We start from the raw sequence: 13,736 nt of genomic DNA on the forward strand, positions 1-13,736 counted from the left end.
AAGCGTGTGTGCGCTGGTCATCATAGATCCTCTGGTGGTCTCCGGGAAGATGCATCACAGAATGGGGCTGGGGGCGAGGGGATGACAGACCTGCCTGACGGCTGAAGACACTGCCAGGTCGGTCCCCCTCATCACTTCCCATCTTACTCCACCGCCTTTACAAATATACAAAAGTGCTTGCTGGGGGAAGAAAATGTAACAATCTTACTGAACTAGAATTTATATACCATACAGTTCACTCAAGCGTGCAAGCAGTGATTTCTAGTGTTCCCTAAGGGTGTGACCACCACCACTATCCATTTTAGAAGGATTCCGCTACCCCATTAAGATCCTCCGTGCCCTGCCGGGAAAATTTTAAGGTAGAAACAAAGTTATTTTTGTGTCTTCAGCTGCTCCTTTGATTACTCGTGTTTCCAGCACGTCCAGGGTCCTTCACCGGGGTACATCCACCCCTCAGAAAAGCCCGTGTGTAGGAAAGGCCCTAAAACACAGCAGTCATACTGGCTGGGCAAGGATTACTCTTCTGGAAATATGTGCCTCCCCAAAGGAAGAAAAGAGTCTGCGCCTGAAACACCCTCGTCTCAGTCATCTCTGTTTTAGTCGCTGGCAACACCAATCTCTCAGCAGTTCCTGACCAAAGACCCTGGAGTCATTCCCTACAGGCCACGGGTAAGTCCCCAAAGCCTATCAGAGTCACCTTTCCACATATGCTCCCCGGACAGCTGACTTCTGCCTCTGTCCACGTTACTGTCACCTTTCGTTACCGCTGTTGCATCACTGGTTTGCTGTGCTTTTTAGATCCACATATGAACGACAACGTAGAGCGCTCGTCTTCCTCTGTCTGGCTCTCTCCACTCAGTGCAGTGCCCTCTGAGCGGGAATACTGCACTGGCGCTCCGTACCGTGACCCTGGACACCCAGCACGCCCAGCCCCTCCTTCCTTGCAGTCTGCACCCTTCTCTCCTCCACCCTCAGGCTCCGCCCTGGAACCGGAAGGCTCTTCCTTCAGATGGTGCAAGGCCAGCCCTTCACTCCTTTATACAGCATCTCTTCTGTGGCCGCCCTCCCTGAAATAGGAAAAAACAAAAACACCCCCTTCCCCACAGCTCCTGTGTCTATTCTTTATTTTTCACACTGTCAGTTATCACTCTCTACCCTAGTATATGAGAGTGTTTTATGTATTAATCTTGTTTACTGTTTCCTCTCGCCCCCAATCACAGTGAATCCGTGTGTGTGTGTGTTTTCCACAAGAGCTGACATTTTTGTCTTTTACTTGTTACCTCAGTGCCTAGCACAGTGCCTGACACAGAGCAGGTGCTCAACAAACATTTGTTGAATAAAAAAAGGGAATGAAACGTGAGTGATAAAACGAGACCCCAAAACACTTTATTTCTACCTTAAAATTCTCCCAGTAAGCCAGGGAGGCTCCTGGAGGATTCTAAAACTGTATAAAGGATACTTGCACGACTTTATGGTAAATACTAAAAATCACTGGCTAACAAACTTAAGATGAGTGAATTTTATGGTATGTAAATTATATTTCAATAAGGCTGTTAAAAATTCTTTTCCCAGTAAGACACATTTCTACGCTTGATGAGAACTGACTAAGGTGAGGGAAGACGGGGTACCACCTTGTAAACGGTGATGTATCCTTAGCCATATCCTGGAGGAAATGCTTTCAACTGTTTAGTGGGTATTATATTCCCATCATTCCGTGCTGCCTCTTCAGTGGAAACAGTAGCCTCTGCCACAAGTTCTAGGCATGGTATTTTTGGTTTCAGAAGTACAAGAACTGAAGTCTGGAATGCTGAATGTTGGGCATATTTGTAAAACCAAGAAACAGAACAATTTAATGGTGACTGCAAGGTTTCCCCCAAATGGTGCACTTTCCTTCAACAAAAGCCTGTTTAAATTTGAGGGATGCTGCTCTAATTCTAGACATATACGGTCCTCAGACATGTAGGACGGGCTGGGACAGCACGGCCTTGTTCCTTCCCCAGAATGGATGCCTCTTTGCTGGTTGGCAGCCACCGGGCCGGCCCTGGGGACTGTCACAGGGCCTCTGCCCAGACCCCGTCCGACTCTGAAAGGGATTCCACCTCTGTCTGCAGAGGCTGGGAGCTGCTCTGCCTCATGTCTGGACATGCAGCCATGATCTGAGAGCGCCAGACCCCCATCCTGCCGGCAAGGGAGGAGATGGGAACGCACTGTAACCACAGCACGCCTGGACCGCATTTGAACTGCCAAGATCAAGGTGAACGCTTCTCGAGCCCTGTACTGATCCCTGCCTCTGAACCCACTGTTAATTATTTATTCCCACGGCCTCTCTCAGTCCTCGGACCACTTGGAGACAGTCCTCAGACAAGGAAGGTCTGATGTCTGTATTTCTTATTTCATTTTGGGACCTGCTCAGTGTATCTGCCTCGGGGTTGGCGGGGGTGTGTGCTCTGCACCTCTCTTTTCTTAAAAGGACTTTTTCAAAGAAAGACTTAAAAATCTACAACGTACACCGTAACAGAATTCCAACACCAAATTGATCTGCTTGCAAGGTTCCCACTTGAGACCTATGATTGTGCAGAGAAAGGTGTGGCTATATTATCTGGTGAGAAACGGACAGACTAACGGAAACATACATTCTACCCAAAACGGAACGGAAATCGCAATTTATAGCAGCCAGTTCAAACCTTCCCGTTTTGAAAGACATGATTGATGTTACCAGTCTCACATTATTCATTAATATCATAATGTATTCTTAAAATAAACTTCAACGAGCTCCCTAAGAGGCTAACTGCTGGTTAGTAAGGGAATCACCTGACGAACGTCTATCCATGAAACTGGCCCTCACTATTAGCCAAGCAGATGGATCATTAATTCAGAGCACACACAGCCATCTCAACACAACTGGAGAAACAGACACGGAGCTATTATTAATATCCAGTCAAATGATGTCCTCCCACTATCACAGACTAAACTAACCACAAATGTAATATACTTGGTATTCATCGGATCCCACAGAGGTTTTAAAATAGCACTGAAGTAGGAACTGAACAAAATGATAGCCGTGATAAAGTGACTCGGGAGGGATTTAAATTCTGCCTCTTATGAAACAAAAGAGATTAATTCACACTCAGTATAGCAACTGTTTCAAGAAACCTGCACAGTCTGATGTGGCAGAAACCAAACCTTTCTCTCCAAAAATTAACTGAATGGTGCTTGACTCAGAATATACTGAGAGAGCCAACGGAAGCTGGTCATGGAAAACCATGACTTCAGAGTTGAGAAAACCCCATCCCATTATCTCCTGCAGTCCCTCAGAGGTAAAAGCCCAGGGATGGTCCTAATCGTAAATTCGCCGGCACCTTCAGACCCATCCGGTCCCGTTCGCTAAGCACAGCACAGCCACCTGTTGGCCAACCACACGTAAGAACTTGGAGAGGTGAGACGGATGCGCCCCCGTGGCGAGTTGGGCGTAGAGGGGCAGGCAAGCGATACTGACCTTTGGAGGAGCGGAAGTGTTTGCTGGGGGCGGTGAAGCCTCGGGTCCCGTGCACGTTCACGGCTGCCACTCGGAACTGGTACCACCTGCTGGGCCGTATGTCGGTCAGCTGGACCCGCTCATCCGTGGTCTGAGGGGAAAGTCACAGAGCACAGAGATCCCCTTTATCCTGACGTGCCCATCAGGTCTGTTTTAGAAACGCACGCACTCGTCAGCGCATGCAACACAGCCTCGCCGTGCCCTGCCCTCCTGGATGAGAGCAGCCCGTCCTGCTCCGGGACGGGAGGGGCTGTCGGGGACCAAGGAATTCCTAGGGAAGGTTCCAACTGCTTGCTTCCATTCATAGGTATTTTACCTCAAAGAGTCAAAGCTCTCTGGAAGTCAAAATCTCGTGACAAATGCTTGGGCTGTTTTAAAATCTGGTGACTAAATACAGCCTTGGAGAGATGTCATCAATAAATTATAGAATAAATACATGAAGTAATCATGACAGTATAGAGAAAATGAAATCGACTTTAGTTTATAGAAGGGAAATGCCTCCTACTTGCGTGCCAGATATAATTTTGGAAGTATGTACGTGAACCCACACGCTTAAATTCTGGAAGTACATTGCAACCCAAGACTTTTTTGTTTCATTTGAGTAAATCATGTAAGATCTGCAAAGAGTCGTGCTCCTGAAGGGTGAGGGATGTTTCATCCAAGAAAAGGTCCAGAGAAGAAAACTGGACAATGGGACAGGTCCACAGGTCTTGCTGTCCCTACAGCTACGTCCCAAGACATCAAACAGCTTGAGCATCTTCCCACTGTCCTCCCTTTCCTCAAACTCAGGGCAACATGCCTGCTTCCAGCAACGTCCTAGGGTAGACGTGAAACCTTGGCCTTGACTCCAAGGGACAGACGCCCAAGTTCTATGCCTCACGTGCGCCAAGTGCTGCGCTCAGCTTGGTGCTCGGTGGATGAAACTGGGAAACTGAACTGAAACCCTCCTAAAGCTGAGTTTATAATAACTTATTGAAAAGGATCGTCATGTGTATTTTAACATTCAAAAGAAGCTAAGCATTTCCGAGATCAAAGGAAGAAGATGACCTCAAGTGTGGCTTTCTACCTCGTTTGGCAGCATTTGAGATAACATTTTCACCGACTTGTTTGTCTAGTTTTAGCTTTCAGTTTAAGGAACTAAAGCCAGCATGCTAGCCACAGCATTCAGCAGACAGAGAAAGGAAGCATTACATGTGGTATTAACTAGTGAAAATAGTAATAACAACAGAAATGATAGTGCGAGGTCTTTCCTCTCTCCGGATAAGAGGATATGAAAGAGAAGGGCTTATCATCAGTTACTTTCATAAATCTTCAAGTTTATAATTTGGAAATATTTGGAAATTGCATAATTTGGAAGAGTTACAAATGATACTGTAGCACTGTTTCAGGGAGAATGCCATGTAAACCAAATATAATTTCAGGCTGCATTCTGAACATCTTTATGTTTTGTTAAAACACAATTTTTTTAACAAAATAGGTATGGAATAGAATTGCTAAATTTATCTGACCATTTTTTCTTCCCCCCCTAATTTAAGATGTTTCTCTTAACATCTCATTTCTCAATGATCGGGTGGGATTTAAAGCATTTTAGTGTTTATACTCTCTGAGATGCTACTCTTGCAAAAGGGACCAAATTCTTCTCCTAAACACCTGGATGCTGAAATTTATTTTATATTTACTGAAAAAAAAAATCATGGGAATCTTGTCCTGGGAGGAAAAAAATGACCTGATCAACTTCAGGACAGAATTTCCCCCTATAGACCTACATGTAGAGAAGGCATTTCAGTTGCTGAAAAGCCTGAAGCAGTTGCATATTGACAATTGATTCTTTTCTCCATCCGTGGAGTCTGCCTGCAGCTGGTAGTCCATTTAACAGCTCTTAAAAAGAAAGAAAATATTTTGCTTTTCACATCCACAAGACAGAGGAGGTAAAGCACTGGGAAGATAAACTCCATCCAGGTGGCCTCCCAGTTGGTAAGCTGACCAAGAAGAAGAAAGCACTTAGGGGAGATTGATGAGCTGCTGGCTGCTTCCCACTAAGTAGTTTTGTGATATGAATCTTCCTCCCGCCACGGAAGTCCCATGCGGAATAAAGGCTTAAATGTAGGAGAAATAGAGGAGAAGTCGTTGAGATGATCAAATAGCACATTGACCAGTCCTACGGGTGTTGCATTTCCCTCACTCTAGTCGGTTTTAAGTTTATCTCAAGGAAGCGTACTTCTCGGAATAAATGTGAACTCTCATCAGAAAACCGTCTCCCTTCCACGTGCGCCGTGAACACATTAAGCCAAGTTTCTTGTGGTACCCGGTTACACCTACAGAGCCCATCCCGTCTTCCGCCAACATGCAGGGCACGTCCACCTTGGATTACGTGATTTCGGTGCTCAGGTTGTTTTGACCACGGCACAGCAAGCTAAGTTTCTCTCTGTAGGCGAAGGAGACACTGCCTCAAGGGGAAAACAATGCCTATGAAGCACTAACCTGGGCTACCGTCTGCCAATGCGTGGCGTCGTCTTCACTAGGATGGATTCCATAATTCCATCTTCTTTGTACCACGTAGATCACAGGCTCAATTGAAATATTGAATTTTGAGGACCACTTAATCTCCAGCTGCCCGGACTGCAGTTCTGTGAATCGTAACTCCTTCCTGGGCTTCAGGGGGACACCTGAAACAGAACCGCGCCGGTTAAAACAGCCCATGTGTGACTCGGAGTGCGGTGAAAGTTGAGAAAGAAAATCTACGGAAGAGACAAATCTCATCTCGTGACAACGGATCCTCTATTTCCTTTCTTAAAAGCAGCTTCTCCCTATCAGGGGTTCACATTTGAAATCTCCTGACACGAAGTTCAGTTTCGCTCTCCCAGTTTTTTAGAGGGTCTAAACTGATTCCTGGTTCTGAACAAGGTCACCTCTAGAGCAATTCCTTTATGCATGTTCTTCCAAGTAAATCCTGTTACCAAGCTGCACCAGTGGAGGCTAACCCGGAATTCACACGGGGCAACAGTCAGGAGGAGGCTTGAGTCCTCTTTCCCACGTAACACGCTCCGTCTCTGCTGACAGATCCTAGGGTCCTTAAAGCACGGTTCTCAAGTTTGCTCTCCTCTCTATCTGAGCGAGTTTTCCTCATAAGGAAAACATCATAAAGCCCAATCCTCTCACGTGGTCAAATCTTATAAGAATGGTTTCCGAAGCATGGGTCTTGTGGATTCTCCAACTGACTGCTGGACCTCTGCCCCACTGACTTACCGTCTACAATTGGAAAAAGATGAATTGATAATGTTTGGTTTGGGCATGAGTGAGTGCCTGGCTTCAGAAGTCCCTCACAGGTGCCTCACTGGAAAGTAGTTCATCATTTTGATTCCTTTTTCCCCCTACAGTGCATGCAAGTTGCCTGGTAACTGAAAGATTTAAGAACCACGGTTCGAAATAGCAGCCGTTATGGAAAGGGAGTTTTAAAACAAATTTATAATACTAACAGGACATATGAAACTAACAGAATCAGGTACAGTCTACGGCGTCGTGACGTTCAATGCCATCCAAACCAAGAACCCCAGCTGCATTAAAATCCTTCTTTGCTGAGGACGAGTATTTGCCTAAAGCACTGACAACTAAGCATTGGAAATGGTTAGCTCAGAACGCTGCATTAATTTTTCCGTTTCTTGAGTTTAAACTGAGAAAACTAGAAAATGTGTAAATACAAAATATAAGCTCTGATGCATGTTAGTGATGTGGCTGAATTCAACTCATTTCATTCTGATCTTAATCCAAGCCAGATCTTGTGCTGGGAACTTTTAAAGCATTAAACACTGAGGTGGACAGAGTTGGATAATTTTAAAATGGCATATGTATATCTGCTCAAAAGCTCACTGACTCTTAAAAACTATTTTCTAGGGCTTCCCTGGTGGCGCAGAGGTTAAAAATCCGCCTGCCAATGCAGGCGACACGGGTTCGAGCCCTGGTCCGGGAAGATCCCACATGCCGCGGAGCAACTAAGCCCGTGCGCCACAACTACTGAGCCTGCGCTCTAGAGCCTGTGAGCCACAACTACTGAGCCCGCGTGCCACAACTACTGAAGCCTGTGAGCCACAACTACTGAGCCCACGCGCCACAACTACTGCAGCCCACGCGCCTAGAGCCCGTGCTCCGCAACAAGAGAAGCCACCGCAATGAGAAGCTTGCGCACCGCAACGAAGAGTAGCCCCCGCTCGCCGCAACTAGAGAAAGCCCGCGTGCAGCGACGAAGACCCAATTCAGCCAAAAGTAAATAAAATAAAAATAAAATAAAATTTTAAAAAACCCAAAAAACTATTTTCTGGACAACCACAGTCACCGCCCCTGTTGCATTCTCCATGTTGATTTGCTGGCGGGTTGTATCTGTACGTTGCCCTTCACTTTACCATAAAGTTGTCTCATGTGATCCTTGCTGTGACCTCATCAACTGGATGAAGGGTGAAGTAGCTACATTCTGAGCCCCAGGGAATTGAGTCTGAGGAAGATTAAACAAATTGCCTGGAGCCATGACCCATCTCTGGTTTCTCCCTGAATTTTCTGCCACATTTCGGATTAGGAAAAGCCACTTAGAAAGGTAGAGAAACGAAGGGGTTTCCGTAGCTCTGCAAGTCCCTTGGACATTCTGATTCTAACGTCCTTGAAGTTCCCGGTCGGTGTGGGACTCTCCCGTCCTAGTCTTTGCCCCTGCTGTGCCCCTGCAAGTCTTTTTCAAGCTCATGTCAGAAACTTCTCAGTGCCTAACCTGACACTTACGCTTCCATGCCCAGAGTATTTCTGCAGAGCCAGTGATTCTCACCATCTACCCCCAGTCCCTCTCTGGGCTGCAGGACCTCATCCACCTGCATAAGTCCCCTCTCAAATGCCTGTCCCCAGATACGCCCCTCCTCCTGAGACGTAGGTCTTCATGACATCTCTAGGCTGTTGGACATCGAAGGGTTCCCAGAACCTTTTGTCTTGTGCTTGCACCTACCACCATCCTGTGGTTTTACTGCAGAGTATAGTTTCAGGAACCCCTCAGTCATCCTGTCTCCACGGTGACCACCTGTTTTAGGCACTTTCCTCTCCTGTCTGGACCGTCACCATAGCCTCTAACCCATCTCCCTGCAAGCCAGTCTCTTTTCTCTAATTCCCTCTTCACCGTATTTGTGGTTATTTTCTTCAAGTGGAGGAGAGAGGCTCTCCTTCTCCTTCTCAGAACGTTCAAGCACATCCGTTTGCTACAGAAGGGAGGGAAACGTCTCTGCATCTCACTCAAGGCATCCATCTTCACCACCACCTACCAGTTATCTTTCAGTTGATCTCGTGGTACATTTTACGTGTCTGTCGCACACCTGCCTTTACACCCACAAACACACTGCCAGGCACTCCCTACTACCACGGCCTGTTCGTGGTGTCTCCTTCACTCTGAAATCTCTTTCCTTCTATTTTCGGACCACAGACCCTGGAATACTTCCAGGCTCAGTCCAAATGCCACCCTTCGGAGCCACTTTCCCTAAAGCTCCCAACTGGAAAGAAAGGCTCCATTCTTCTGCCAGCTCTTCAGCATTTAACCCGTCACTGTCGAAATACACTTAACTGCCTCCCTCCACAGCCAGCTCGTGTAATGATGTCTGTCTTCCCCACAAAGCTAAAACCCCAGAGGTCAAGAACCACGTCTCCTCAATTTCCACGTCACCATGTCCTCGTAGAGAGCGCTCTGCAAGAGCAAATGGCCCGGAACTATTTGCTGAAAAAACAGCCCAACCCGCTGTCTTATTCTTCTCTCAGGAATACACCTGGGGACGTAAGAGGACTCGGAACATTTACACACATGTTTGGGACAATGGTAAACCCCTCTCCGCTTGGGAGTCACGGAGGGGAAGGAGAAGACTTATCGCAGGCGTTCAGTGCCACCTTCTCTGGCGTGTGTATCCTTTCAAGGAGCTCACGTCTCCTTTTCTGCCAAGGTCCTATGGCTCAAACATTCCTTTACTTACTATTTCAAGAGACGATGGCTGGCTAGTTCCTGAACCTCACAGAGCACTTGCACTTTCTTGGCTCTCCACGTATAATCCTCTAGCGTAAACGCAGCTACAGTAAATCCTCAAGTCGCTGAAGCACCCTGAACGCGTTGGCAGCAGAGGTGCCGCTGCTGAGTTGCATCCGCACCCCCGTGCTCTGAGGCTTCAGTCTGGAGTATCATTCAACTACCAAGAGCCTTCATGGCACCACGATGACTGTCAGGGCACTGTCAGTTCAGATTCCTTCACCTGAGAATCTCTTTAATTATGACGTGCAATGGTCTTGCAATTTGCATTTTAAGAAACGGTCCATCTGGTTTGCATCAGGGTCAGCTGGCTCCCCTGATTGGGAGTCACTGCAGCCCTTGGCTGTAATTGTGTGCAGATGGGGCTCAGGCCTGGACCCTCAAGCCCTCACGCCAGTCCTTTCATAGTCCTTGCGAGCTCACCCAGCAGCCCGGCTGCATAACCAGATGCAGAGGATGGATCTGTCCTCAGTGTGGTTTTTATTATGTAAATGACTAGGATCTTTCTTTCCTAGTATTTCTGAACGTATTAGTCATCTGAAATCTAAACTATTCTGTTAAAAACTTCAAAAATGCTATCATATAACATCCAACAATATATGACAATATCGGTGCATTTTTTTTTTCTTTAAAACATAACAAGGATTTTGGTGAAATCAAAGGAACAGAAACCCAATGCTTCAAAAAAATGTTGAAACTATGCTGATAGAAAATTCAATAAAGACAGACCATCAGCAGATGCAAATCATCACAAGATCTGACTGTTCATATAAATATACTTGTCACAAGTCTAGGTATGAAAATGCAGCAAGATATTGTGTTCCGGGCTTTCCTGGTGGCACGGTGATTAAGAATCCGACTGCCAATGCAAGGGACACGGGTGCAAGCCCTGGTCCGGGAACATCCCACATGCCGCGGAGCAGCTAAGCCCGTGAGCCGCAACTACCGAAGTCCAAGCACCACAACCACTGAAGCCCGCATGCCTAGAGCCTGTGCTCCGCAACGAGAAGCCACCGCAATGAGAAGCCCATGCACTGCAATGAAGAGTAGCCCCCGCTCGCCACAACTAGAGAAAGCCCACATGCAGCAATGAAGACCCAACACAGCCAAAAATAAATTAAATTAAAATTAAAAAGATATTGTGGGGCTGCTTCCCTTGTGGCACAGTAGTTAAGAATCCGCCTGCCAATGCAGGGGACATGGGTTCGAGCCCTGGTCCAGGAAGATCCCACATGCCACGGAGCAACTAAGCCCGTGCGCCACAACTACTGAGTCTGTGCTCCAGAGCCTGTGAGCCACAACTACTGAGCCCGCTTGCCACAACTACTGAAGCCCGCACGCACTGGAGCCCGTGCTCCGCAACAAGAGAAGCCACCACCATGAGAAGCCTGTGCACCGCGACGAAGACTAGCCCCTGCTCGCCGCAACTAGAGAAAGCCCGCGCACAGCAATGAAGACCCGACGCGGCCAAAAATAAATAAAATAAATTAAAAAAAAAAAAAGATATTGTGTTCCAGGGATAATATCTCTCATAAGGACAACTGTACTCAAGGAATTTGTGTTTACATCACATTAAGGCACTCAGTCACGATATTCAAAATGTGAAAAGTTAATTTGTGAAAAGCGGCCCATCTCTAAAATCCTGAGGTTTACGTATTTCAAATACTAAGAGATTCATGGAAATAGTAAGTCAACTCCATCATCACATCAGATCTTTTGGGGAAGAAACAAACTGATATAGGATTAATTCCTGGTTAGCACCTGGTAAAGAAAAATGACTGCTGTGTCACGGCCACCTACCTAACTGAAGGCCACAAACTAGTCTGAATCTTTACATTTGGAAAACAAGTTCAGCTTTTCTCTTTCCCTCCCCAAACCAAATGTCCCAGTTGGGAGTGAGGAGAGGCAGTAAGATACTGAAGCATCACCTCTAGACAGAGGACAGTCCAACTAGGCTGTAAACCAGACCTAAAATAGGGGAGGATCAAAGGAAACCCAGTGCCCCAACGAACCAGAGCTTGTGTTTCACCCATAGAAGACCAGCTTGTGAATTTCCCACAGTCTCACGAAGCTGTGCGCGTCAGAGACTAGCACCTTCGGGCCTAGTTTACCCACGGTAACATGGTCAAGTCTTCCAGGGGGCTGCTTCTAATAGTTTTACTTGAAGGGTGAAGGAAAAGCTCTCTTTTGTTTTCCTTTGTTTCAAACCCTAACACCAGTCTGTAAAGTTAACTCAAGCATCAGGCAAGGACACTTCTCACAGCATAACCCAAATTAGACGCGCAAATGTAACACGGGACATTCTGTTATCATTTTTTCAAAACGCACAGTGTTTTGAAAAACTCACGTTTCCAGCATATATAAAGCCTTCGAAGGTATGAGATCAGCCTACACCCCATCTTCCTTTCTACAAAAGTGGACCAGACAGAAAGGATATATGTTTCCATGTATTTAAAAATTTTTTCATTAACTCAATAAGCGATAAAAGGAAAAACAGGACAGCGGATGGCACGTAGCAATTTATGGCAAAAGTTAAGAAAGTGGTTGGTCCACTTCAGTGAGTGTGTGCGTATGACCAGCTTGACGAGGAACTGCTGGGCCGGGTGGAGGTTGGTGTCCTTTGATTTTGCACCCCGGTGCTCACCCAGTACAGGTCATAACCAATGTCAGGCACTGCCCATAACTCCTAACACATAGTCAGTAATTACTATCTGAGCTGAAATGTGTCAGTACTTGGAGATCCAGGTGACATCAGTCCCTTTTAAACTCAAAATGGGGAAGACGTTAAGAAAATGCCCTCTGGGATTTCCTATGCGATGACACTTCAATAAGTATGTAATGAATGAATGAAACGGACGTGAGGAACTTACAGGTTTGCCCAATAGAATTTGGTTCTTCACGAGGTATACTTTGTATCTAATTTAAATATTACAACTCCACAAACTAGTTGGAAATAAAGTTCAAAGAAAAAAAAGCTCCATGTTACTTATGAGCCTAAAAACCACTGATGAATCAGTGGTTGTATGAGATTTAATCTATTTGATCTTGATCTATCTTTTACTGGAGCTATAATACAATAATACAGGGGTGCCCAAAGAGGGCTTGAAGTTTACGGTCCTATTACAGTAGCGGGATAGAGTCAAAATAAAAATGACAGGAGAGCTGGCCCAGGTGGGAACAGGCATTAGACGCATCGCTGCTGCCAACCCCTGGATCCCCTCAGAGGCGGCCTGCGACCTCAGCCTCAGCACTTGTGAACTGACAGCAGGACTGGTGCAGCTCTACCAGCGGTGGAGCTCCTTCTTCCTAAAGAAAACGCCTGCACAGACCCGGCGCGAGCAGAGACAGGCAGGCAAGCTCGTTTCCCACCGGTTGTTTTGGGGCAATAAGGGGGCACTTATGAAGGTGAGAAGGACAGTGACAGCTGGGCCTCCAACGGTTGTCAGGCTGATTTGCATGCATGTTGATGGCTGGATACATGTTTTTCTCCTCACAAAGCCAAGCGCTGGGTCAGGAAAGACCCTTTCCCAGAGAGGCTGGCGCCATCAGCACCAGAACCCTCTTTTTTTTCTTTTTTTTGCGGTACGCGGGCCTCTCACTGTTGTGGCCTCTCCCGTTGCGGAGCACAGGCTCCGGACGCGCAGGCTCAGCGGCCGTGGCTCATGGGCTCAGCCGCTCCGCGGCATGTGGGATCTTCCTGGTCGCGTCCCCTGCATCAGCAGGCGGACTCTCAACCACTGCGCCACCAGGGAAGCCCAGAACCCTCTTTTGACGACTGTCAGATGCTCTCAGGACATGGAAGCCAGCCTTCATTCAGAGAGCAAGGAAAAAGTCTCTATGTAGTGTGGGTGTATATATATATATATATATTTTTTGTTTTGGGGCAATAAGGGGGCACTTATGAAGGTGAGAAGGACAGTGACAGCTGGGCCTCCAACGGTTGTCAGGCTGATTTGCATGCATGTTGATGGCTGGATACATGTTTTTCTCCTCACAAAGCCAAGCGCTGGGTCAGGAAAGACCCTTTCCCAGAGAGGCTGGCGCCATCAGCACCAGAACCCTCTTTTTTTTCTTTTTTGCGGTACGCGGGCCTCTCACTGTTGTGGCCTCTCCCGTTGCGGAGCACAGGCTCCGGACGCGCAGGCTCAGCGGCCGTGGCTCATG

General features: G+C 46.9%; 1 protein-coding gene across 1 annotated transcript in view; it reads right to left on the reverse strand.

The window, feature by feature from the left end:
* Positions 1-13,736, reverse strand: part of ANOS1 (anosmin 1) — a 189,199-nt gene that overhangs the window by 38,671 nt on the left and 136,792 nt on the right. The window contains exons 5-6 of the mRNA XM_065901097.1: positions 6,017-6,201; positions 3,497-3,626 (exon numbers count right to left, since the gene is read on the reverse strand). Coding sequence (XP_065757169.1) covers positions 3,497-3,626; positions 6,017-6,201 — 315 coding nt within the window. The remainder of the gene's footprint in view (positions 1-3,496; positions 3,627-6,016; positions 6,202-13,736) is intronic.

This window comes from Phocoena phocoena, chromosome X, assembly GCF_963924675.1.
Source record: "Phocoena phocoena chromosome X, mPhoPho1.1, whole genome shotgun sequence".
NCBI lineage: Eukaryota > Metazoa > Chordata > Mammalia > Artiodactyla > Phocoenidae > Phocoena > Phocoena phocoena.